The sequence below is a fragment of the Cyclospora cayetanensis genome, unplaced genomic scaffold (assembly GCF_002999335.1).
Source record: "Cyclospora cayetanensis isolate NF1_C8 unplaced genomic scaffold, CcayRef3 CcayRef3_contig_23, whole genome shotgun sequence".
Lineage (NCBI taxonomy): Eukaryota > Apicomplexa > Conoidasida > Eucoccidiorida > Eimeriidae > Cyclospora > Cyclospora cayetanensis.
The window spans coordinates 70,453-95,976 of record NW_020312181.1 but is presented as its reverse complement, the minus strand read 5'-3'; the positions used below and the strand labels follow the sequence as shown (position 1 = coordinate 95,976).

General features: G+C 50.2%; 3 protein-coding genes across 3 annotated transcripts; all 3 read left to right on the top strand.

The window, feature by feature from the left end:
* The first annotated feature begins 6,257 nt into the window (after positions 1-6,257).
* Positions 6,258-7,637, top strand: LOC34622744. The gene is made up of 3 exons (XM_022735888.1): positions 6,258-6,968; positions 7,133-7,357; positions 7,584-7,637. Exons 1-3 carry the CDS (start codon positions 6,258-6,260, stop codon positions 7,635-7,637), a joined length of 990 nt encoding a protein of 329 aa, XP_022586905.1.
* A 4,287-nt stretch (positions 7,638-11,924) lies between these two features.
* Positions 11,925-14,748, top strand: LOC34622745 (probable cytosol aminopeptidase). Its single transcript, XM_026338132.1, has 8 exons — positions 11,925-12,002; positions 12,099-12,265; positions 12,432-12,695; positions 12,858-12,954; positions 13,049-13,162; positions 13,426-14,009; positions 14,263-14,422; positions 14,635-14,748. The coding sequence occupies exons 1-8, from the start codon at positions 11,925-11,927 to the stop codon at positions 14,746-14,748; spliced, it is 1,578 nt and encodes a 525-aa protein (XP_026193917.1).
* Positions 14,749-21,126: 6,378 nt separating this feature from the next.
* LOC34622746 lies at positions 21,127-24,759 on the top strand. Its single transcript, XM_026338099.1, has 2 exons — positions 21,127-22,718; positions 22,800-24,759. Exons 1-2 carry the CDS (start codon positions 21,127-21,129, stop codon positions 24,757-24,759), a joined length of 3,552 nt encoding a protein of 1,183 aa, XP_026193884.1.
* Positions 24,760-25,524: the final 765 nt, after the last annotated feature.

The window sequence follows — 25,524 nt, the reverse complement described above, 5'->3', positions numbered from 1 at the left end:
GAAAAGAGAGTTGAGCCCTGATACAATTCCCAAGGAAAGACCTTCTTAGACTCCTTTCAATGGCACTGTTCTAATACTAGACAGAAACGTTAATCAAGGGCGATACCCCCGGCTCGCCTCCGAACGTAATGGAGACAAATCTATCGAGTCACAAATGCTCGTAAAAGGGCATTCCACCGTGGCACCTAGAATTCTGCTTACTAAGAGGTCCAGATCGCCACTGTGTGCGCTGAATCTGCAAACTGGAAGTAAGAAGCACAGTACTTCATGTGGAAGCCTCCTTAGCACACCACTGGTCAGACCAACACGTGTGCGCATGACCATCTTGCAAGAAGCCCCATACTCGAGCCACATTGTAAATAAGATGAAAACATGTTCTTTAATAAGACCGGATTGACCGTAGCTCAGCCCACTCTACAGCCCTGCTTCTGGCGCATGCCCACCAGTCAGGTTCGGTTGCTCGGGAAAAGCGCTACTGTTCACCTCAAGAACAATTTTTTACACTTCTTATTGAATGATACTTGAGCATATTGAGCCAACATGATGACCTTTATACCATTTGAGGCCCATGGCTGCATGTAAACTAGTGCGCGTTCTTGGACAGCGGCCAATTCAACGACTGCCAGACAGCGTTGTAGCCGCCGTCCTAGTAGGCACCTCCTCGCACACATACTCTATAAAAAGTGACCCTATAATAATGATTTAAGCAGTGTTCTATCTGCACTGGGCGCAATCTTGGCAAGGCACCCTCACAATTTCATGTAGAACAGGGCCTTCTGCACGCCTCACGACTGGTAAATCCTGTTCAATAAAAATTTTATTTCCCCGCTTATAATTTGCCAAACACTAGAATCACCTGACCTTTACTTTATCCTTAGATAGCATAGTTATGCCAAGCTTAGGATAGCAGCTGCTGTAGGGTGGTTCCTTGTCTTCATTTAATGTAAGAAAACTCAGCCCCCAAGTTATTCTGTTTGTCCCTTCACATAGGCCAGCCTGTTCCATGAGAGATTAAAGGCACGGCTCTAAAAAGTAGCCAGCGCGCGTATGTGGCTCTAGTGTTAGAAGCACTTAGGGGGAAAATCGAAATACCAGATGCCCGTATTTCCTGTCCATGTTAGGCTTGGCACCTAGCTTGCTACAATAAATCTTGCGCTGAAATGTCATAATGCTCCCCGCGGATCTCCATTACGGGACTCTCTGTCAAATTTTCTCAATTAAACTAAATTTGATGTGTCCATTCAGAAGGTCCCGTGCTACGAGAAAGCAAAAAGACAGGACAAATGTAGATGGATCCTAAATACACACTAGTTCAGTAGTTCTTAAGCACGTTAATACAGCTGGTACTTGAGCATGATTAATTTCCGAGCCCAAACCCAACTATTCAGAAGGTAAGGACAGCACACCAGGAAGTGCCTGCGCACGAAATTCAATTTATAGAACACTGTTACACTAGTGATCAGAACCCGCATTAGCAAATTGTCTGATAGACAACATGGACCAACTATTTTCTCAGGATTCGACCTCACAATCCCTTGATTACAAAGCCTAATTCACTTTGGCGTCAGGCACCAAGTGGCGTTCCGCACTCGCACTCGCTAACTCGAATATATGTTTGGACTTGCTTTCGCCCTAATCGAACTGCAACCGCAGGTTGTAAAAGGTTTTATGAGCCTTTCAAGGCGAGAGTGGCTGGCCCTACAGATGACTATCTAATATTTAGCTGAAGTATTCAAGAGCACCTACAGCACGTACGGCTTGCGCTTCAGCTGTTGCATAAGCAGAGATATGGGAAAGCACTCAAGTATTTGTTTTCCGTGAGACTAATTGGGTTCGTGAAATTCTCCGTGTCAGATGCAGGAATCGAGGCAGATGTAGCGAGAATTGAATCAATCATGGCGTGGTCGTTACCTTTGTGTACTTGCAAGGTCATCGAGAAGTCATTCGGGCTTGCGTCTTCCTGTCAAAGTTTCATACTAAGTTTGCTCGCATTACTGCTCTTTTGATTGGTCTTGGTAAGTAGTGGCATTCTGCGACCTGGAGAGGGTAGGTTAACCGCGCAGCAAGGGCGCCTATTAGCCGCCTTGCAACCCTAGAGTGCTCGCGCTGACCAATTATGCACGTGATGTCCTGCTAACAACCGGACCTCCTGACCTATCAGTGGGAACTATTTTCTTCCAACATGCTACGGGTTCTCGAAAGCAGAAAATTATTGCTTCTCCTTTTCTCGCTTTCATGAAACTAGAAGCGGCGGTGCCGACTGAGGGTAAAGAACTTAATACTGTGTGGTAAGGCGTACATAATGCCGGCACTTACTATGTTGGCGTTATTTTACAGCTTATCCAGCTCTAAGTCTTTATTTTGGCGTAGAAAGAGTTTCTAGATTTTTGATAGTCATGAACCAACTCGCTGGCTTGGGTGGCTTCTCTAGTGAACTATATAGTGAGGCTTTTTGAGGGCATCACCACGTGGTTGCCAATTTGCTCTCCAGGCGGCGCAAGGGTCAATATTGTGTTGCGCACCTGAACTTGTCGGTGACTATTTTCTGTCTCCATTGAAACGGCTTGATACTCATGCGTCCGCTACTAGCGTCCGAATTCATTATATCAAAAGGTTTAGCACCCCAACGTCGAAACTTACCTGGCGTAATCTAAAAGTGCAGGCTTCACCGCTTATGCATTTCGAATTCACCCAAAAATTTCGCGTGGCACAAATGCATAACCATGCTAGTCCGGGCTATGGTGGGATGTGCACTAAAGCAGAGGAGCTCGCAGGGTCCTTCTGTCGGCCTGAGATGCGTCTCGCGGAAGAAAAATATGCAATACTATGCTTAGAATTTCAGCAGATGAAACTCCGCGTTTCTCCTCAATACGGCGTTTTGCGTAGCCTTTCTGCTCTGAAGTCAATCGGCCTGATTTGACCATGGACTTCGTTGTTGGACTCCCGGAGGTCAAGGGTCGATAGGGCATCTACATTGCCGAGAGAAATGATATATTTCCCCATTCCACCTTGTGCTTCAGTTTCCTGATGGCTCAGGAAGTCGCTAATTTATTTTGACATATGTCTACAAGCTTTATGAATTCGTCAGGAGCATTACTGCAGCCAAAGTGCGCTAGTGCGTTCGTGTCTGTTTGGCCCACGTATGCCCGGCCGTATTTTGACCCCTTCAAATCGCTTGAGGTACATGGGCAGGTGGGTCTCACTAGCCGCACTCTTCTGCAGTATAAGGGGTTTCTTTCCACGTAAATCCAATATCTTAGCTTGAATGTATATCTTCTGCTGTGTGGCTTTATCTACAACAGTGTACTTGCCGGCACGTAGCACATCCCTATCCCAGGTCCATACTGAGACACCCCTCTGCGATCCGAGACTGGGCCTGGTGTTGTAGGTCCCGCAGACACCTTTCGCAGCGAAGCTATTAATATCACAGCAGGTCAATACATGCGGAATGCGCAAGGCTTTAGAGAGACGTGAACGGAATTACGATAATTGGCGGTGGGCCGTGTATACAAGAAAGCAAGCAGACGAACAACTATGCAGGTGGGTGTCAAAAGATCATCCGCCATTCTCTCTCGATCAATGCTCTTTAGCATTGTCTCGAGTTCCCTGCGATTCGGAGTTGCTATAGAGCTTTAAATTGATTTTCTATAGCTGTTCTAAAATCATCCTAGTTATTCGCGAATTTTCTCGCGCAGGCAGTTGATATGTGTAGACGCGGACTCTTCGCTAGGAGCCATAGAGGTGCTGGATTCTAGGACCAAGGAGAGCCAGGGACGCAATAGACGAAAATATTTGGTGGAATGGGATGGGTAACGCAAGTTGCGGGCGTTATTATCAATCGCACCACTGATTGTCGCTACAGACGTTTCTCCTTTTGTTTTTTGATAATTGGTGCTCCACAGCGCGTTTTCTGCCTGGAACACCTGTCTGGCTTCATTGGATATTGGTTGGGAAGCTTCGGGCTTTAATTAAGATGTACGTCCCCTCGGATGCACTTGCAGAAACTCTTCGATATGCAGGCTCTATATCCTTCCTCAGAGACTTTTCGGTGAGGCGAAATCGATCATGCTGCACACGCCGGGTGTTTAGGCTTCCAGATATTGTTCCACGAGGCTTGGAGGCATTGCTGAACTAGTGAGTACTTTGATTTCCTTTTTACCTTTAACATTGCTCTGTTTTCTTGTAGCAGTGCTCTGATGATGGCGAGTTGTCGCGCTCGGAGTTTTAATGACTTGTCCTCTGGGTCGTTTTTGGCTAGAGTGTGTCTCCTCGTCCCCTTCTATATCTTTCTACAGGCCGCAACTCCCTGTACCGTTCTCATTTGCACTGTTTTCGCGTTTCTGTCTGCCTGTGTGGTGGATCTGAAAGGAAACATTACTGCCCTGCACGCAGTTGGTCTCGACCGACAGTGGCACAACACGATGGCATAGGTTTCGAAAAAAAGGAAAATGTCGGCTAGGCCATACTTTGGCACCTTCTAACCCATAGGTCATATTCAATTTAAATGAGTAAACTAATTGCTTTGTTTGCTTATTTTTACAGAGCAACGTCAGCTCGATGCATGAAGATGAATTTTTGTAAGCTTGTGCACCAATGGCTATGAGCATCTAGGTATGCATGCTTAGAGCACTCAGAAGGTGCAGCTGCGCCTCCCCTAGCTGTCCTTGTACCCTTATCTCAAGAGCATGGAGGGCCACGGGTATGAGTGGGAGGAAGATTTTGGTCTTAATTTTATTACGCTTCTATTTAACTTTTTGTTGACATTGAAGCTGAGTGTCTCCCTACGAAGAGCTTAGATGGAGGGTTACCCTAGTTGTCATTGTAAAACAGCGACCCAAAGGTTTTGCCGTATGGAAATATAATCGGGTTACAAGGACCTTCCCCTCTCCTTGAACTGCCTGAGAGTGTGAGGTTTGGTTTTTATCAGGTACTAGCCCGCTACTTTAACCTCGAATGGCTGTCCCCTCCCCCTGCTTTGTAGCGCCAATCATGCGCTTCACGGTGTTGACACGCTAAGTCACTTCCTAGACATTCAAGGCTCACTAAATTTCGTCTTCGGCTGCCTTCTTATGTCACCTACGTAGGAAACATTCCAACCGCAATATAAACTCGATAGAAAGCTATTGTGGTTGTTCGAGAGAACTTCCACCTTCGTTGCCTGCGGCCTTTAAAGTTTCCGATATGAGGGGAGAGGGGCAGCTATGGTGAGAGTAGCTTCAGCATCTAAGCATTCAGAGCATTTACAGGTAGTTGCGCATGGTGTCAAGCGTACACGCACACAACATTGCGGTTCCATGTATTGAACTTACAGCAGTACCGAATAAACACTTTTTACAAGCACACGCGACCAAACAGTACACTTTTGAAGCTAGCTTATACTCAAGTCAAACTGGTGTAGCAGAAAGTGTCGAAGTGTGGCTTTGCTCTCTACAATAACCAAGGGGCATTCCATGCCAAGGAGCCACTATGGTTGTTGTGTCGACCAAAACACATTTGTAAGAAGTCAGTAGGGTCCACAAGAGAAGCACCAAGTATCAAAGGGTGTTTATCACTCCTGATGGAGGAAAGCTAGCAGAAGAACGCACTGAGAGCATCTAGGATTTGCGCATGTCGTATATGCGGAGCGTTACATTGTGGAACATACACTGTTCACTCCCTATAGACTGCACGACGCACAGAGTAGTCATTGGAAGCTAATTCTACACAAAATATGGCAATAGGACAAGGGTAAGAACTAGAGTGCTAAGGGCAGAAGCAGAGAAGCCCTACTGAGGTCCTGCAGCCGACTCCCCCTCCTCAGTCGGACAGGGGGGCCCTACATTTTATTTGCCATGTGTTACGAAATCAAAGACATTTCCTACATTTGGTTTAGCTAGTTTATTACTTCTTCACGTTATTATTCCACCAGTCTGCTGGTGCAGGCGGAAACCCCAGCAGACTGTTTTTCTCACAGTCGCCTCCGCTTGCGTCCCCATGCTTCTCCATGTTTTGCCTCCCGTTCCCTCCCTCCTACGTTGCTTCTAGTCCTGCCTCTTCGATCGCAACAGTGGGAGTGTTGGTGCTGCTACTGGCTTCTGCATTAGATAGGGGAACTGCATGCAAGCTTCTCTTCTAACTTTCCTGGTGTTTTACTTGGGACCCCTTAAGGTAAACCTGACTTCAGCCCACAGCAGGAGAGAAAGGGGTCTTCCGAAACGCCCTAAGGAAGTGTTTCGGGGTCCCCATTAGCTCCTTTGTAAGACAAGTTTGTTGAGGGGATGTTCTCGGAGATTGGCTCTTGGGTTCACGACGAATCAGACGGGCCTGATATCGATTTGGGCACCCCTCATCCTCCAGAGGTATCTGGAGGAGCAGGGGAAGCAGGGGGCCATCCACTGGATCTGGACGACTTTCTTGGGGACTATGAACAAGCACAGGCGCCTCAATGGTCTGCATCAGACTCATCCTTACCGCCACATGCGGCCGTCAATCAGAATATAGCTGTGGAGGCAACTCCCAAAGGAGTCAGAGATAACTGTCCCCTCCTTCTGGAAGAGGGCCTTTCCAGCAGTCACCCCAGCTCGCCTGCAAAGACTCCAACGATGCGCTCTGGGCTTGCGTCGAGTGCATCATCTTTCCCGAGTTCCCGAGGACTCATGGGAAGATGCAACCACTATGAATCTACCTTTTCTTCCCAGACAACAGGAAAAGGTCTTGGCGCTATTCTTTCGTTTTTGAAGTGTTTGGGCAATCGTTGGAAGAAGGGAATCCTTAGGGGTCCCCTATGTGCAGCTGGGTTTCGCGGATTGTGCAGGGCGGTCTATTACTCAAGGCTCATGGCTTATATGTATATTGGAGTCCTGGCCCTCAATGCGTGGATACTGATTCGCTACATTCTGTGCTCCCCAGTTGACTGTCCCCTCGTAATAGCTGAGGCATTCGTCAGCCTCATGCTTCTCCTGGAGGTAGCACTGCGGGCGCTTGTTATGGTAAGTGGTCCACCACGTAACTATAGCGTTTAAGGAATCATCATGTCTGACCCCTGTGATTTGTGTATGTCTCAGTGAATCTTCACTGTAAGGGTATGACCTTGCGTCCCATATGAGTCCTGCCATTCCTCCTTTATTCGTACTTGCGTGCCTGCTTGCTGCAGGGCCCTGCATTTTTCTCTTCTTGCGCGCATCTGTTTGACTGCGGCGTGACAGTCCTGTGCTTGGCTTTGCTTATTGGCAGCGGGGACCTTCAATCCCTCAGCCGGAGACCAAGGGCCCCTCCCGAGTCCCCTGATGACGTGTTAAGGCCATCGTTAACCGCCCTAAGAGTTTCCACTCAACTCATGCGCATCGTACCTCTGGCACTTCACCAGAAACGCGCCAGGGTAGGTTCGTCCCGCAACAGAACATGGCCTATACACCAATGGGTTTTGGTTTGTTTTGTCTTGGATTTAGAGCATGGCCCTTCTGTGGAAAATTTTGCTTTTAATGGGGAGTGACTAGGGGGTGCAGCTTTTTGCCGATTGCATAGAGTGGAGGAAGTAAGGCGCTCCACTGTAGCATAGCTAAATGCGTGCCCCTAAAGGTGCGTCTCTATTGTAATTGATGCAGCTGCCGCGTGACGAAGTTGACTTCTCCCGATTGGGCGTTGAAGACGACCTCTGAGGCATCACGCGCCCTGGAACCTGATAACCATTTGGGGCTGTCTCTTCCCAATGTTTGTCGTCGTTCTGGAGTTCACCGTTTACAAACATAACCTCGTCTTCTCATTCCCCTGTTTTTTCTGTTTGACAGTTCCTAGGAGTCCTGCTCGTTCCTGAGAGAGCTCTCCTTAACCCGAGGCTTACGCTGGCGTTAAGCTCCCGCAGTGTTGTCGAGAAGATTGCGACCTCTTGGCTGGTAGCGAGAGTATGAGGCCTCCCGAGGTCCTCAGCTTCCCATTTATTCGATTCTCTCGCCATCCAGCATAGCTTACACCCAATGAACCAGGATGTGGGCGAGGGCCAAGACCTCGGCGCCACCTTCATGTGAGTGATTTGTAGTTGTATCGTTTGTCAGTAAGCTTTGGATATCTCTATATGATTTTTTGTGCTCATTTTTAGGATGTGCAGCAGCTACTCAGCTACCGCAGAGAACCCATTACGCTACAATCTTATTGGGGTAGTCCTCTGCTGGTAATTGCAGCGTACGGTAGCCATGCAGACAATTTACTTGAGCAGCCACGAGGGTTCCGTGGCCCTAGGAAAGATGTCTGCAACTGAGACTCACAAATAAGGGACGCAAAAAGGGAAAAAAGGGAAAAAAGAAAAAAAGGGGCAAGATATTGAGAGGGGCAATCGAGAAACAGATTGAAAGACGGCAGTTGTCCGTTGGCCGTAATGGGTGCAGCATAACGACCTCAGACAGGATTCAAGGACAGAAGCGCCTTGCGCTTGCGAGAGCATGTGGCATGCATATAAATTCATCTGGCCGGTCTTTTGTCTCTTCACCCGCCTTAAAGAGACCTGGGACAGCCACGTTGAGCAACAAAAGCGCAGCATTCTGGCAGTGTCCTCCGAGAAGCTTCGGCCAGTTTGTAGGCGTAGCACACCACTAAACGGCGTCGTCAAGGGGCTGAGCCCATAAAGGAAAGTACCGGAAGCGCAGCACTTAATAGAGGAGTGGCAGTTTCCGGCACATAGAGATATCTGTGTGGACTTCTGGAGACGCAGGAAGAACGTTCACACTGTGCAGCGAAGGTATATAGAGTACAGCTGGTCAATGCATGAAAATGCGTGCGCAAAGCTCAAGGGAGATAATGCTGGTAGTGGCGTTTGGCTTTGCATTTCGACGGCGGTTATTTGGTTTCGGTGGATCAGCAGGCTTTTTGTAGCTGCGCCTAAAGGTGAGCAGACAAAGGCCCGTGCGGCCAGCTAATTAGGACCATTTGCCATTCCCTCTAATCAATACACGTTCCCACTCTACCGAGTCCCACGCAAGTTGGACGTGCCATGAGACTATTATTTTGGCTCTTTGAAGCAAGTTCAAAACTCCCCGTTATTATCGGACTCTTCTGCATACTCACTTAGCCCGTGTGGAGGCGGAAACTCCGCAGGTAGCGGTAGAGGTGCCCGGGTTCAGGACCACTCAGCGCTGATAATACACGACGGGGGATTCTATCAAAATGGGGTATGAAAGCTAGTTACAGTGGCTGATGGAAGAGTAATTTGGGTGCTATTGTCTGCGGAAGCAATTGTGACTCTGCTTGCCTCACACTGCTAAACTCCACGGACGGCACTCCTTGAGCTTCCTGCTAACTACGTTTCCCTCAATGCTTGTTCTCTGGATGATATGCCTATTTTTATCTATGGGTACTGCTTGAGAAACCTTCGACTTTAATTGCAAATGTGTCGAGTAAAGTCAGGTTTATGAGCAGGCGCCCTCACATCTGTTGTCCCTGTATTCTGCCTTTTGCCTCCTTTGGGATTTGAAATCGACTATGCTGCATACACCAGCTGCATTTGCATACAAAGTATTGGTGTATGAGGTGTGGAGGCACTGATGAGCTAGTGCGTATTTCAGTTGCCTCTACATATTTTACTGTTCTTTTTTCTCGTAGCAAGAGGCTCACACATTCGAAGACTCCGACGAGAGCGATTTACCGTGCCGCCTCATCCGTGATGCTCTGGTGCGTTGCTCCTTGCTGGCTAGTGTGCATGCTTTTCTTCTCTTGTATATTTTTCTATGGGAGTTGCTTACTTTGCTTTTCTCATTTGCACCGTTTTCCACGTTTCTGCGTGCGTAGGGAGGGGCGCGAAGGCGGGGACCTTTGCGCGGTGCTGTGCGTAGCTACTCTTCCGGAAAGGAATGGAGTGCAAAGGCGTATATTTGAAATTGCTGTGGGTTTGGTAAGAATCTGGGCGGCTGAGCTGGTCTACTGCACTTTTCCAACTTAACCCATTAAGTAAGAGTTTATGAAATGTTGACCGATTAGATTGTAAAAGTTCGCTTTTCTTGTGTATTGCAGGTTGGCGTTAGCTCACTATTATAAAACGGAATGTTGCGTGTGTGTGCGCTAAAAGTGAAACTAGCTTCGGGTGTATGGAGAGCTGAGTGGATGCAGCAACACGCACCCTTGCTATATTTGTCTCCTCATATCGAAACCCTGAGTGGTAGAGACAGGGGAAGGGATATCTTACAGAAAGCACTAAAAAGCCTAGTTTTTTTCATCATGCAGGTAAGCTTTTTACGGACACCTAAGACTGCGCTCTACATAATACCATCTTCTGCACACGCACGCAATATTGCTTTTGGTTGTATTGAGCAGTTGCTACGCTCTAGTAATTCAGATCTGCCAACACTTAAACCAAAATGGAGTTTCGATTCTAATTCTTAATGTGTAGGCAGTGTAGAAAATGGTGCCTCACGGCTGCTGTGCCTGCTACACTCCTAGGGAGTACAAGTAAGAAATGGAAAATTAACATTAGTGACGCCAGTGGGCTTCTACTTCTGGGCTTTCGTAATTCACTTTTTTCAATCCAGCCTGTGAATTCTGAGTCACCAAAACGCAGAAGCTCATTAGAAAAGATCGCCATCACGTCTAGTGGATGCTGAGGAGGTGCTTGAGGTTTAGAATCATACTCGAAAATATTGGTGTTTCGGTGCCTTGTAAAACCGCCTCCCCAGCAAACAACCGCGGGAGCACCCTGCATCAATCTGATGTCCTAGGATTAGTTTATCTCAGAGACTTAGTGCTACTGCAAGATCAAAGGGGGCACCATCGCGTGAATGCGCACTTTGTCTGCGAACGATGCGTTCATTCCTAATAGATTGTACTATTTTGCCTTATTGTCCAACTAATAGGCTTATCCTCATCACTTAGCGTGAAGCATGTGTGGTATGTGGGTGCCTGTGTTCTGCTTATCTTGTAGTTCTTCGTGCAACCACCTGTTTTTACACTTCGCTGGTGTAGACGGCGTTACAAAGAACTCAGCTGCAGAGGCCCTGTCGTAGCCGAATATAGCTGATTCTGATTTCTGTGAAGAAATCAATAATTCAGAATTCGTAACAATGAACTTTGTTTCATGCTGGTGCTAGAACGCTGCCGCGCTGCCCCTGTGGGTTACTGCCACAGGGGTGTACAGAAAACTCGGCTAGTGAGCAGCAATCCTTGTAGTGTCTTTTGATGCTTCTCCTAGTGTTTTTCGTGATTTCAGTTTTACTGTGAAGTAAAATTAAGCACATTGCAGGATATATCTGTAAAATTCGAGCACGTCTGCACCCAGCTCCTCGTCTTGCCTGCTCGTGTCTACTGTTGGCTGTGCTCCGCTATTCTTGGCACTGACGCAACACCAGGTACGCAGAATTCCTCGGTAGGTATTCTCTTCGGTGCGTCTAATGGACAGATCTTTAGATCTCTTTAGTGCCCTGGGGCCCACCGTGTGCATCCTTGGGTGTTTCTGTCCTGGGCCCTTAACTTTTCCTTTGGCATCGAGCTTCGCAGTTGCTGTCCGTTCTCCCTAGCTGAATTACCATCCCCCTCTCCGTTATGTGCCATTTGGAAAGGCTCAGGGATATCACATGCTTCACGAGATTATGCACACACGCACTTTGGTGCTTCCCCTGCTGTTGGTGCTAGTATTGCTCAACCCGTCTGTGCTGAGCTCGTTCCAGTTGATTGAGCCGGGTTTACTTTCGAAGCACTCGTTGGGGTATATTGGAGGACGCATGCCGGCGTCAGCAGCAGCAGTAGCAGCGTCAGTTATGGCATTTAGACCGGCCAAGATGCAATCAGCAGTTCATGCAACACGCCGCTGCTTGGTACCACTGTGTGATGCTTCTTACTTGGGCGTCCATTCTCTTTGTACTCGTGGCTGTTATCAAGGATCCCCGAGACCTCTTCATCCCTCTGGGGTGCAAGTGCAGCGCAGCGTGTCTCTGTTTGTCGCATCCAGAAAGAAAGGTGTCGCCACAATGGTGCAACCCCAGCCTCGCACAGTCAAAACTGACCCTGAAGAGATGCCTCTTACGGCGTGCTATGGCGCTACAAAGGTACAGAGCCCTTGCTTGCGTTTGGTGTTGCTGCTGTCGTGTGAGATGCCTCCACAGTAATTTCAGCGCCTCTTGTCTCTTTCCTTTCTTGTGTAGGTGTCCTTTTCAGTAGAGCCCCTTTCTGCCCTGAACAGCTACAAGGGAGACTGCGTGGTGTTCGTTTGCCGGGGATCGCTTCCTTCAGAGGCCGCGGAGTTCGATGCCCAACGAGGGGGCCTCCTTGCAGGTGCCCTCGCAGAGTCCGATTTCAAGGGAGATGCTGGGTGTGTTATATGTCCTCTTGCCCCTGATACCTTCTACCCCTCACTCTTTGATGGTGGTTCGCGTCAATGGGCTTGTTTCTGTCGCAGCCTCTCGTATTGTCTGTTTCTTTTGCTCATTGCCGTTACGGCTCTTCGGGCCCCTCGATCCGTGTATGCGCTGCTGCAGCTGCCTCTGTAGCGTGCGTGTGGGTGAAGACGGCCCTCGTTATTTGTGTGCGGTTGGAGTCGGGGAGCACAAGACATTTGATGCCACGGTGGTTGGTACTGCTGTTGCTGCTGCACTGAGAGAAAAGAACAAGCTGACATCTGTGGCGTTATATATCCCGGATCTCTGCCAAGGCTGCCCCTGTCCAGAGGCCCCGAAAGTCTTCGCCAGAAAGCTTCAGGCAGTACTAGAGACGATTCTTGTGGAACTGAACGCAGATAACAGGTCTGGTGCCGATGATGTAGCTGATAGTTTATGCATGCGGGTTCCGGAAGGTCACTTGGGCTGCGGAGGGCGTCTGGGGAAGCCAGTGTGCGGGGATCCTATGAGATGTACGACAGTTTACGGATATTGATTTCGGGTTTGTCCTCTGTTTGCGACATGCAGATTCAAGGGTACAGGCACCAAGAACCCTAAATCTTCCAGTTTGGAGAGGCTGACGATCTTTACAGCCAACGAGGAAGGGACACGAGTCGTTCTCAATGTGAGAAATATTGGGCGTTTCACGCTAGGCTTCTGCCTGCACGCTTCAAGCTTTAGAGCTTGATATCTGAAGGCTTTGCTGTTTGTCCGCGCAGTCTGCCCGCCTAGTTGCTGGTGGGATTCATCTGGCTCGGGAGTTGGTAAACGCCCCAGCAAACGTCTGCACCACTGTCACCCTCGCAAAGGCTGCTGAGAAAGTAGCAGCTGAGGTGAGTTCCTCTAACACTTTCATCTGGGCCTCTGCTGGAGTCTCTCAAGACTCAGTGTGCTCCATTGCGGTTGAACAAAGGCCATAATCTGCGCACGCCACATCGTATACGGTAGCAGGAGTGGCCACGAGTCACGAGTCAGGGCTCGCGTAGTTTAATTTCTTTCACTGGTGCATATGTGGAGTTCTTGAGGCAAGACCATCCTCATCTAGCATCTTTTAGGTGCATTTATGTGTGAGTGCGTATTGCAAATGCGTTTCTAGGGGGGATTGGAGTGTAAGATATTGGGTCAGTCTGAAGCAGAGGCCCTGGGGATGGGTTGTTACCTGTCTGTGGCCAAGGGTTCCATGTATCCTCCGCAATTTATCCATTTGACTTACAAGCCCCCGGGTGTCTGCAAAAAGAAGCTGGCGTTTGTTGGCAAAGGACTTTGTTTCGACAGTGGGGGCTACAACATTAAGAGAGCGGAAACGAATATAGACCTAATGAAATTTGATATGGGCGGCGCCGCTGCCGTGTTGGGGGCAGCTAAGGCTATTGCGTCTCTGAAGCCAGAAGATGTGGAGGTACACTTCATATCGGCCGCGGCAGAAAACATGGTCTCAAGCCGATCCTACAGACCCGGTGACGTCATAACTGCCAGCAACGGGAAGACAGTGGAAGTGGGAAATACCGATGCAGAGGGACGCCTTACTTTGGCAGATGCTTTAGTGTATGCGGAAAAGTTGAACGTTGATGTCATCGTGGACGTTGCAACGCTTACTGGCGCCTGCATCATTGCTTTGGGAGAGAGCTATGCCGGTCTCTTTAGCCCCGATGATACTCTGGCTGAGGAGATTCTCAAGTGGTAGGCGTGGGATCAGCACAATCCTGTTCTTTTTCTCCGTATCTGTGTCGTGTCTGACTGTTCTACTGGCTGCTCGTACTTCACATAGTGGGCCTTTGCATCTGTACCTGGATCTTTACTTCCTTGTAGAAGATTTCTCTGTGCCCTCATCTGCTTCAAACACTCCTGGTTGTCTCGCCTTCCTTATTATCCTCCCTGTTGCTAGACTGCATGGATTGCACTGTTTTTATTGCTACCCTCATGCCTCTTGCAGTGCCGACCGATCCTGCGAGAGATTGTGGAGGATGCCTTTTGTCCCGCGGTATCGAGATCTTCTAGACTCGAAGTGCGCAGACCTCAATAATGTGGCAACCAAGGGAAAGGGAGGCGGTGCCATCACTGCTGCTGTTTTCTTGAAGGAATTCGTTGATAAGGTAAATCACAAAGAATTAAGCCGAGGAACCGGCGATGCAGATTAAGAGGAGGCGGGAAGAAAGTGCGAAATACAGGAGCAGCATTTTCTCTTGGATTTGTTCGGTCTTCACTTGTGTGTGTACCTTGTTTCTTTCTCGCACCATACGCCTCTATCTTCTTGACCGGACGTCTATATTCTCAAATAATGTTTGTGTTTATTTACCTGCCTCAGACTCCCTGGGCCCATATTGATATTGCCGGGCCCGCATGGTGCTCCAAGTCCAGCAGCGGTACAGGCTATGGGGTCAGAACTCTTGTAGAACTCGCTCTGTCGGCTACTAAGTAATCCAAGGCCTCCAAATAAAGCTCCAGAGGGGCCTTCATTCCTCCACTGTTGCCCTTTGCAAAGGCCGTCTTTGTGTGGGGTTCTCTGGCATCCGAAGTAGCCACGCTACTCAAATAATACCGGAGCCACAGTCAGTGGATGCATTTGCTGCTTGCCGGGGTAAGAGCGAGACGCTGAAAGGTGGGGGTTCTGGGAGACTCAAAGGTCTCACCACCTTACTGGTCGCTTGTGCATTAGTTTCTGTGATGGAAGTTCTTTCATGTTTGGCTGCGGCTTAGGGCATAAATGCCTCATGCTGGGAAGATAAGGGACTAAATGCTTATTGGGCAATGCGTTTGAAGTCGCAAAGCAAACAAAACGCGCGAACTACACAACCCATTGAAAGATACGACCGGTAAAGAAAGGGCTCACCAAGACCTTGTTGCTTTTGATTGAAGTATCAGGAGGCTACCACATTTGCCTCCCATTTCAAGTTCAATCGTCTCTTAAAGACAATTTTAGTAAATATATTTTAGCCCTGTCTCTATGTAGCCGTGCAACGTGAGACAAGATGCTTCGAAAACGGTTGCGTCGTCTACTCACTCGTCCTGCGCGGTTAGGAAGGTAATGGCCAGTGGCATGTAACCAACAACTGCCTCGATGTGGTTTTGATGCACTTACTTTTGAAACTGATAGGATGCTTTGTAACTCACCAGGGTTTCAATATTGTTGAACATACTTCCTCCGCCAGAGCGGGGCACACACACGGACCAATTCTGTTCCTGTCCATCTAGCCGGATAAAACACCATTTTCTTCGTCTGTCAGATTTAGTGTAAGTGGAATAGTGAGCAAGCAGTTTATCAACTATGCATGCAGAGGAACGTTACCACGATACTAGGGCTAGAATTCCCGGTGCGCATGTGGGTCCTCCATTGCCAAGACGACGGGGCTGACCCTCAAGCTCAAGTTCGACGGCCACCGGAAGAGCCGTAGCTGAAGAATCTGGTCACTTATAAGGAAAGCCACACTTGTGCAGTTTCGACCCACGATGTCAGGTGCTGCGTGGTTTGATGTTGTCAAAGTAATGGGAGTGGCAACAGGGTGAAATAGTTCAGTGTGCTGTTGACATGCGGCAGAAATTAACGCAAAGGAATAAGTATGGTGTCTTGAATTAGACTGACACCACGTAGAGCACCTGGCGAAACGCCTGCAGGCATGGAAAGACCACTGAAGGCTCTTGCGTAAGGAGCATGCAGACGAAGTCTGCCGCATGGGTGTGCTTTGAAAACAGCGTCTCTTTCACGCCCTCGCAATACTTCTGCCCTCTCTTAATAAACGAATGGAAATAGGCCATAACAGACAAAAAATATAACAGGGTCCTAACTGCACTTGTGTTGCTTCACTTACAGCATGGATAAAAGAGTCACATGCCAAGAATCCATTAGTCCTGACTCTTGATTGTGGAGTGAACTGGTATGATGCTGAGTGCAGGCGTTTCGTGCAGTGTTTCGTACAACTCATTTTCAATATAACTTGCTGGCGATCTGCCGCTGAGCCCGAAGTCCTCCCACACGGTGGGCACGCTCACTATATCTAAGCAGGCGTCACGGTGCGTAGGCCAACAGGTACACGCAAGGGAGCATTTCGTGACGGAGTGCAGCGTGCAGTGACATCTACCTTCCCCTGTTACACTAGGGCGCGCCGGAGTCCATCCCCGCTTGCACGGGGTGCGATGATGAAAAGGTCTCGGAAGTTCCATGGAATTCGATTGACATTTCAGGGGGACGCAGCTCTATCATGTGGCAGATTTGCTTCTCATGAAGCGCATCCTGATAATTTTATCCGACTACCCTGAAGTGTCACGCCAGGTGGTCGCGCGGCAGGTAGCTATGCAGCGAGCAAGCAACCGAAGGAGTAATTCAGCGTTTGGGAGCAGACTAGCTCAACGTTTTGTCTTTGGCGGAAAAACAAGAGTCAAGTCGGGAGTTAGAACCTACATATTTGGGCCAAGCCTACAGGGCAAGGTGGATGAGGAAACAGAGGGAATTAGAGCTTTGAGATAGCTTCAGACAGCCGCTCAACAACACATCAGCTTCCATTGTCAGAAATTCCGGCATATGTTCGGCAAGTGTAAGAGCATTCAAAGATCCTAAAAGTTTGGACAACGGGACTGACCCCAGTTGAAGCTGGCTGCCTGGCTTGCAAAGACGGAGCATTAGAAGAGCGGCAAGCCCCCTTTAAAAAGTTTTAGTGCACTGAAGCCTTCAACAGTGGACCAAGCCGCCGCTGAACATCCACCACGCGTCGATTCTGTGCTAATACTAGCTCAAAACAGTGTCTAATAATTGATTAAGTTACTTGACGGTGGATGTGGAATGGATCTGCTATCCGAGGACACGGGACAGTAGTGCGACCTACCTATCCACTCGCCAGCACAGTTCCCAACGCTTGAATGTGCTCACCGGCGACAGAACAAAGAGGTTGGCCAGGCTACGGCAGTTTATAGCAGTTTCGAGTCAGGAATGTTTTAATTACCATGTTTCGAGGCTTCTATGCTGAATTCTTTCAACTTGATGCAATGCTATGTTTGCCACGGGCCACCCAGGGAATGCGCCCACGCAAGCAAATCTGCGTGCTGTGGAGGTTAGTGTGCCACACAGCTCTGACTAAAAAGCCTTTCTTGTCTTCTCCACAGCGACTGATCCATCCAAAAGGCGAGCGGGGTAGACTTGGTTCCTCAAAAAGGTGAGGGAGTGCCTCCACTCAGGCGGCTCAGCAAAGCATTAATAGACAACGGCTTCTGAGCATGCATGCTACCTTCGTAGCCCTGCATTTGGATTTGTATTGATGAGCTTGATTCTAATTTATAGCAAACAAAACCAGGAACGGGCGAATATCGAAAAGGAGGTGGCGAATGTGCTAATTGATGACGAGCTGCCGGAAGGATCGCAACTCTCTGGTGTACCAGCACAATGAAATAAGATAATGCTCGAGCCCACTCCATTCCATGTTTCGCAGTATTAGAAGCCCTCATGAGACAAAGCGAAACTGAGACCTGCCGTATAGTTGTTGAAAAAAGCAAAGTGCAGGAATCTACTAGCACATTTCAACATGAACCGGTGTTGCTGGCGGAAGAGGAAGAAGGGTAGTGTGTGTTCTACAACTCTAAGCCCCTAAATATGATCACTCTGAGGTAGAAGTATTGAGCGCCTCATTTGGACGGAGTAGTTACCCGTTAACAAATTATTTTACACATGACTTCGCAGACGCTTCGTAGAAGTCTTTGTTCGCCGAGACAACAGGCATCAGATGGCGTTTCCCGTTTGCTCTGCAAAATGGAGTGGAACTGCATGCCGCTTGGAATTGTAGATACCTCAGGAGCAGCAAGTGTTTTAGTAGCTGTAGCAATTAGAGATGTGTATCATGAATAAGTGGACGACTGTAAACACGGACGATGTCTTCGTTCTCTGCTGCAATGTTGGAGATCACCTACAACAATACGGCTTGCATTGCAGCTGCTGAGGAGAACAAGGTGATGTATGAGGCACTCAGGTATTTGTTTTTCATAAGACCACTAGTGGTTTGGGGACACTCTGTTTTGGCTCCATGGATCGGACCAGATCCGGCAACAATTAGAGCAAACGGGGCGTGTCCTCCACCCTTACAACTTCACAGGGGCACTGCAGTGCTTCCTGAACTCGCATTTTACCACGGAGATTTCCCTCTTATTTTGCTTAAATCGCTGCTAGTCTGATCGACATAGTTAGAATAACGCACGGCGTGATATGGATAGAGGAAGGTGATGCAGCAGGAAAGACGCATATCGGTCGCCTTCTTAACTTCTTTGGTACTGCCCTCTTACTAGCGTTCTGCCCAACAGCCGATGCTAGCAACGTATCAATAATTGTTAGTTCCCACCAGTAGCTCCCTCAATATAGTATGAAATTGTGTAACTTTGACACCAATGTGTCTGGTATTTTGGGTCACATCCAGCAAGGCAAAAAGGCAATGGACTACTACTTGGATAAATGCCTGCTGCGGTTTAGAACAGTACTCTCCATCGCCTGTACATTTCAACTTCATCCCGCAGTGCTTTGTTTGAGTGAAACCTATATCCACGCTCTGTGGCGCGATGAGCGAATTCATTTTTACGATGGCCAAGCTCTCACAGTCTTTTTGGTGACCTGAGATGCGTCCCGCGGCGAGGGAGTAAGCACTATCATGACCAGATTGACAGCAGCGGGAAGCGGCGCAATTCTTCCAAGCCTACAACTGATACAGTCGCTCAGTTCCTAAGCTGATTTGTATTGATTTGGCCGTCGTCTAGTGTCAGCAGCCACCTCTAGCAGCAAAGGGGTTCACAGAATAAATGTCTGGTGCACGTGGATGTATGCGCACGCTTTACAAGCGATGATGGAATTATGGCAAGCGATGACTGATATGTTTCGAGCCACTTTTTCTAGTCCTGGTGGATCGGCACGGTAAACTATGTCCACCAAAAGGTGATCAGACTCCTAATTTTGCGCCCAGGTGGCTAGGATCATTTGCTGTCCTCTGTTGATTTCCTCGAGTGTTGCAGTTGCCACCGAACTAATAGTATTGGCTTCCTGAAGGTGTTATAAAGCTCTCCCAATCAATTGTGGACTTTGCCGTGCATGCGAGAGGCTTCTGTGGAGGCGAATGATCCACATGCGACTGTTCAAGTGCTGTGCCATGCTAGCCTCGGTTGTTGAATGAGAAGTCGATAAGCGGGCTGTGCCACCTGGGTTCAGAATTCGTGGATTTGTTTGGCGCACAACGCGTAGCGCTACAGAGGATAGTTTTCCAGTTGGATGGTATCTGTGCTTCTCCCGCTTGTGCCCTATGGGATGTAGCTACCTTTGTGTGTGGGTACTTATTGCAACATTCCCAATAGTAATTGTTACGGTGCTACACATATGCGCAGAGCCTCTCAGGTATGCTGTCTCTGCGCTCCTCGTTTTGTTATGGGGGCTGGGAAGCCGACTCTGCTGTATGCACCCGCTGTATTGGCTTGCAGACATTGCTCTTTCAGATGTGAAGGCACTGCTAAACTACTGCGTTTTGATTCGCTCTACAAAACCTTTTGTGATTAATTCTTCTCGAAGCAGAATGCTCGCATATTTCAGTGCTCCTGGCTATCGAGCCATGGCACCCCTGCCTTCGCATTACATGGCTCCCTTGCTCGTTTTGGGCTAGTCCTCGTGTTCTTATATTCATTGATTTCACTTAATGGGCACACTTTGCCTTTCTCATTCGCAGTCCTTCTGCCTTCCCATCTGCATGGGAAGTGGCACTAGGGTGGAAACGCTTCCGTGTCTCTTCCGCTTAGACGTCCAGCTACGGAACACGCAGGCATGTGCATGCGCAGGGAACGAGACGAGCTTCTTTGAAGTGGGAGTCGACAATCCTCTATTAAGTTCGTATCGGCTCTGGGGCTAATCTCCTCCCTCCACAGATCCTTATGTAGCTCTGCAGCACGAAGTGCCTTAGTTTTATGTGATATTGAGCGACAGCCGGTTTGAGACAAGAAGCATATTCAAGCAATTGAGCTTAATATTAAAAATTTGATAGATGACTGAAAAAACTAGCGTTGAAGAGTATGTTCAAGCCTAGGTTGGCCTAGTGCAGTATATATACGTGGGACGGCCAGATGAAAAGGGCAAGGGCCACCAGGAGCCCCTGCCTACTTCGTTTTTCAAGCCTGAACGCATAGTTTAGTTCATAGGTATTTGTATGAGGGCAAAGGTGTCAAGGAGAGAAGGGATCTAGGGCCTTGAACACAAAAACAGCAACTGCAGGCCCCCAGGCACGCTGGGAAAACCAGGCACATAGTGCACTCCTGTTTGCTACGCTGCAAGAAATCTCTAGCCTGTTGCGTAGAAAGAGCAGCACATGGCATTATCTTGAAAAGGTGGAGAATTCACAGAGCTTAACTTCGTAGGGGGCCCCTCTTGCTCACCGACCCGAACACCATCTTGCGCTTATTGGAGATACCGCTTGCTTGCCCAAGGCCCAGTAGCTGCTGCTATTTTCATCCCCTGATCTGAAAACTTGTATTACCTTTTATGTGTTCCTTGGAGCTTAGCGAAAGAGCAACAGCGAGAATAACGGGGCATAAGGAGATTCCAGTTATATCTGGACACTGGGGGGAGGGGGGCCGCTACTATCCTGGTGCAGCTAGGGGTGGGGGCCCAAGCACCTGAAATGCGCTATTTTAATGGAAAGCGCGCAGATAAGAAGCGCCCAAATCCTGTGGCTGCCACACTGTGCCCTCTGAGGCCACGTCGGGCGGAAGGGTCTGTTCTGCTGGGGTCTCCAGAATACTGAGTCTCCCCCCTGCTAATTCGTTCCCTCGGTTCCGCTGATAACTGCCACGAATGAAGGCCACTTCAGCTCCGCGGATAGCCCCCCTTATGGCAGGATTTCCTGGGACGCCGTCAGGCCTGAGCTCAACGGCCTTGGGGGCCCTTGCCACAGCACCCCCGCCACTCAGTCGGACTCTCGGACGGCTGGGCACGGGTTCCTGGATGCGTCTAGCCTTAGAACGGTCGTCGGCTCTGATCTCTGGGGATGAGAAACTGGCTTCTGTGGATCCTCCCGCTTCGCAGCAAGTCGGCAGTCACCAGCACGAGTCCCCTGCACAGCCAGTTGCTGCTGAGAGGCAGGACCCCCCGACAATTCTGGGGGAGGGCCCTGACAGGCCCGCGTCTTCGTTAGATCAGAGGAGTAGACCCCTTAAAGGGAAGCGAGGCCGCGTAGGGGGTGTGGAAGCCGCCTCTTTCGAACCCGATTTGGAGCACCAGGGCACCGAAGGTGAACCTAATGAATCCGCAGGGGGAGCACAAAGACCCCGGAGGCAGGCTCCGCCTACCGGGAAGAAGCACAACAAGAAGCGTCGCAGAAATCTTGAGGAGGTAGCAGAACATGCTGGAGGCACACACAAGGGCTCCCGCGGGAACTCGCCAGCAACAGCAGCATGCGCAGCAGACCCTAAGGTGGTTGCTCTGGGGAAGGAACGACAGCAGGAGGAGCAGATGGAAGCGGCAGACGCCCTCGCTTCAATCAAATACGATGTGGATCTCCGGACAGGCCATGTACAGGCCCCCGAACAGGTGGTACCGCCTCAAAAATACCGCATTAGCACCAAAGGACTCCAGAGTGTCACTAGGTCCCAAAGGATCCCGTCAGAGATGGAGAGTGACGCTACCTACACCGAAGTGCAGCAGCGGTTGACAGACGAAGGACCATCACAGAATATTCCTGGAGGAAAGTCGCCAAGTGCAGGGGGGCCCTCCACAAGGGCCCCAGGAGACTTTTCCTTTGTTGTCGGACTCATTGGTGGTCTCGCCGTCCCTGCCGCTGTTGACTCTGCTACGGGGTCTCCAGAAGACGATCAAGAGAAGGAGCGGCAGCACGCAGAAGCGCGGCATGAAAAACGCCGTAAAGGGCACAAGGCGACGAGACGGAAGCACGATGAGGAATCCTCACACCCTACCCAGGGCCACCCCACAAGGGGTTCGTTGAGGACCTCGAGCAATTCTACTGGCACTGCCTCCGCGCAGCAGCAGTCCCAGCAGTCTGGACAGCAAGAAGATGTGGCAGACTGCAAGCGGCGCAGCGAGCGGCGTCAGAGGCGAAGGACCATCGAGCGCCGTCACCGTCGGCCTGAGGTTGCCTTCTCCCCACAAAGGCTTCCCCAGCTCTCGCATTCGAGCTCTGGAAAAGGCCCTCAGGAAAAATCGATTCTCTCGGTAACATCTGCATGCCCGACTTCGCCCCCTGGGCCTTCATGTGCCTCGGTTGGGATTCAAGCAGATGCGGCTTCCTGCCCCTTCTTTCCTTCGCTTTGGACGGGCGACTTTGCTGCTGCGTCTGAGCGGGCCCACAACGAGGAAAAACGGAAGCTCATGAGGCTCCTGGGCTCCTCTGAGGGGGGGGCTTCCCCCCAGGCTCCAGATCATGCACCCCAGTCGGCAAACCCTGAGGGAGGGGCCCTCCTGCGGCAGCCGTGGCCGCTCCCCGCTGCAGTTTCTTCATGGGATGGCTTTAGGAACGAGAAGGCAGCTAAGTGCCCTGTTGGAGATCCTCTGGACGAGGAAGGCACCTCTTCTAGCAGTGACTCTCCTGCAAGTCCCGCAAGAAGCTCCCAACGACACTTCCAGGGTGCCCCCGTTTTCAAGCCTCGTTACGTTTCTTTCGGCGGCAGTGTTAGCTGCACCCTGTTTGCTGCTGGTGGGGCGGCAGAGGCACAGAAAGAGAGAGACGCGGATGCCTCCATGGCCCTTGGCTCAGGCCTACTGGCCTCACCTGCCCAGTGGAACCCAAGCGGAGACTCTGCTCGCCTGATGAGGGCCCTCAGAAGGACTCACCGCCGCCTAATCCTTGGGGGCCAGTCTGCAGTGCTCCGCAGCGACAGCAGTAGTGAAGAAGAGAGTAGCAGGGAGCCATCGCCATGCCCCTCTGTGGAGGCACAAGATCCTGCCGCATCTGATGCTCCGCATGTTCAGGCTTCACCAGCAACTCTGGTTGAGACCGCTACTGCCTCTTCAGATCAAAGGGCAAAGGCGAACGAAGGCGATTCTGTGGATCCGACGTCCTCAAGGAAGATTCATCTGCAAGAGGACCCTGTGCTGCAAGATACAGCAGCAGCCACTGCAGCATCAGTTACTTTGCCTCCGGCAGCCTCAGTAGTTTTACCGCCAACAACAGCTCCACCCCCATCGCTGGGTGTGGCGAGCGGCCGAAGCCGCCAGCCTCGCAGCAGTGCACCCCCGGCATTCGGCTCCCACTTAAACTCCTGGAGACTCTCCAACAACGGCAGCGACTCGGATGGAGAGGCAGGGGCGAAGCCTTTGCAGCTAGATGGCAACAATATCAGCAATGACAGCGGAACGACCAACAGCAACAACGCGGTGGTCGCAGCGGGAGCTCCCCTGTCAAGGCAAGGTCCTTTAAAGCACCAGATTACAGGCCCAATGGAGGCGGCAGGAACACCAGTGGCTCAACACTTCAGCTGTGCTGCTGCTGCGGAGGCAATGGCCGACGCTTCCACCCCTCTGATAGTGGAGGCCCCTGCCGTTTCTGGTCGATGGGAGCCTCCGCAGATCTCAGTGGCGCTTCAGAACGAGCAGCAAGAAAAGCATAAGACGTTGATACCATCTGCATCCGCCGCTACTGAGGAGCTCGTCTTGGAGACCCCTAACGGGCATTCTAATGTTGTTTCTGCCATTGACCAACTAGACGCTGTGGCCATGGCGAGGCATCCACGCGACTCGCCGCCAATCAATCTTCTGTCATCTCCACGAAAGGAAAGGTCCTCCGAGGCGGAACCTATTGGGTCCCTCTCCCTTGAGGGAAGCCCCATGGGAACGTCTAGAGAAGAAGCTACAGAAGTAAAGGGGAGGCATCAAGATGTGTCGATTAATTGTTCAAACAGGTACGAGGGGTCTCTAGAGGCACCAAAAGATTGCCGGATATCTCAGGAAGCACAGGGGCCTTGTGAGGAGCCCCATGAAGAAAGCCTTCTTAAGAAATGGGAAGGCGTGGACGTTGAGGGGGATGAAATTGTTCTATCTGATGGGAGGAATCCCGAGGATGCGGAATGGATGGCCTCACCATCTCGGTCCGCACATGCCTCTCCCCTGGTGGTTTCGGTTCCAGATAGTGAGGTAGAGGTTGCTTCTCCACTATCGTTGATGCTTGAGGAGCAGCTGCAGCATCAGGCAGCCGTGAGAGATGCCGCAGCAGATACCAACGAGAATCTTCCACGGCAGCAGCAGCAGCAGAACTCGAGGGGAAATACCACCATCTTCGAGGAAGCAGAAGATAAGGCTCAGACCTTATTTGCGACAGCGCCAGCGGAAGCGGGGAAACCAGGCCTTTCAGCCCTTTGGTTTAGAAATTTGGGAGAGATAGGCCTTGATGAGCATCGCCCCGCTACAGAGCCCCGAGTGTCGCGCTGTGGCAGCCTGACTCCAGGTAAAGGACAAAGTGTCTACGGAGGCTTTTGAAGAGCCTCCAGCAAAGCCCAACCCGTAAGACCCAAGCACATAGCCGTATGGCCAAAATCACGTCGTTGTTCTGTGTCTGGTGTGCACTAGAAGATGCGGAAGAGGCAGAACGGCTGCTGGAGAGTTATGTCGAGGAGCCTCTTAGAGTACGCTACGGAATTCCCTTGCGCCGGTAAGCCCCGATGGAGAATTTCTGAATGCCAGATTGGCTGTATGGCACCCGCAGCCCCTGAATGCAGGGGGGCTGGAGGGTTTCCTTGCGACCCCTCTGGCTGACCGTTGTTGTATGTGCTGATAGTGGGAGGCCTGAACATTGCGTTGTGTGTGCATCTGGACTCCTGACTGCTATATGTTCTCAGACAGACATTGGAAGCAGTGGGACGGGGGGGCCTCCTAGATGACGAGGCAATTAATCTGTACTGCTCTTTGCTCCAAGAAAGAAACAACCGAGCACTGCTGTGTGGCGAAAAGTCAGACTCAGCTCCACCTATTACTCGGGAACTGCACGAGATGAGGCTCGGGCACGCTCATGGGTTCACGCATCGTATTTTGGAATTTGTACGACTCACGATTAGGAGTAACATGATTCAGGAGTCTCGGTTTGTGTTGCTTTGCGGATTGCAGAGTCCCCCGATGTCTGTTGCTGCCCTCCCACTTCTACAGTTCCCTTGCAGCAAATGGCTTTGATGCTGTCCGGGTAAGAGCGTAGTCACTACGTTCTTAAGATGCAAAGCTGCGTTTCTGAACTAGTGTTTAGAGTTGTAG

Excerpts from the sequence above, each read along its gene's own strand:
- LOC34622744 (XM_022735888.1), top strand. The coding sequence starts at position 6,258 with ATGTTCTCGGAGATTGGCTCTTGGGTTCACGACGAATCAGACGGGCCT. Across the intron at positions 6,969-7,132 it reads CACTGCGGGCGCTTGTTATG|GGCCCTGCATTTTTCTCTTC; the intron begins GTAAGTGGTCCA and ends TGCTTGCTGCAG. Across the intron at positions 7,358-7,583 it reads TTCACCAGAAACGCGCCAGG|CTGCCGCGTGACGAAGTTGA; the intron begins GTAGGTTCGTCC and ends TAATTGATGCAG.
- LOC34622746 (XM_026338099.1), top strand. The coding sequence starts at position 21,127 with ATGAAGGCCACTTCAGCTCCGCGGATAGCCCCCCTTATGGCAGGATTT. Across the intron at positions 22,719-22,799 it reads GCTCCAGATCATGCACCCCA|GAACGAGAAGGCAGCTAAGT; the intron begins GTCGGCAAACCC and ends GGATGGCTTTAG.
- LOC34622745 (XM_026338132.1), top strand. The coding sequence starts at position 11,925 with ATGGTGCAACCCCAGCCTCGCACAGTCAAAACTGACCCTGAAGAGATG. Across the intron at positions 12,266-12,431 it reads GATTTCAAGGGAGATGCTGG|CTGCCTCTGTAGCGTGCGTG; the intron begins GTGTGTTATATG and ends GCGCTGCTGCAG. Across the intron at positions 14,010-14,262 it reads GCTGAGGAGATTCTCAAGTG|TGCCGACCGATCCTGCGAGA; the intron begins GTAGGCGTGGGA and ends TGCCTCTTGCAG.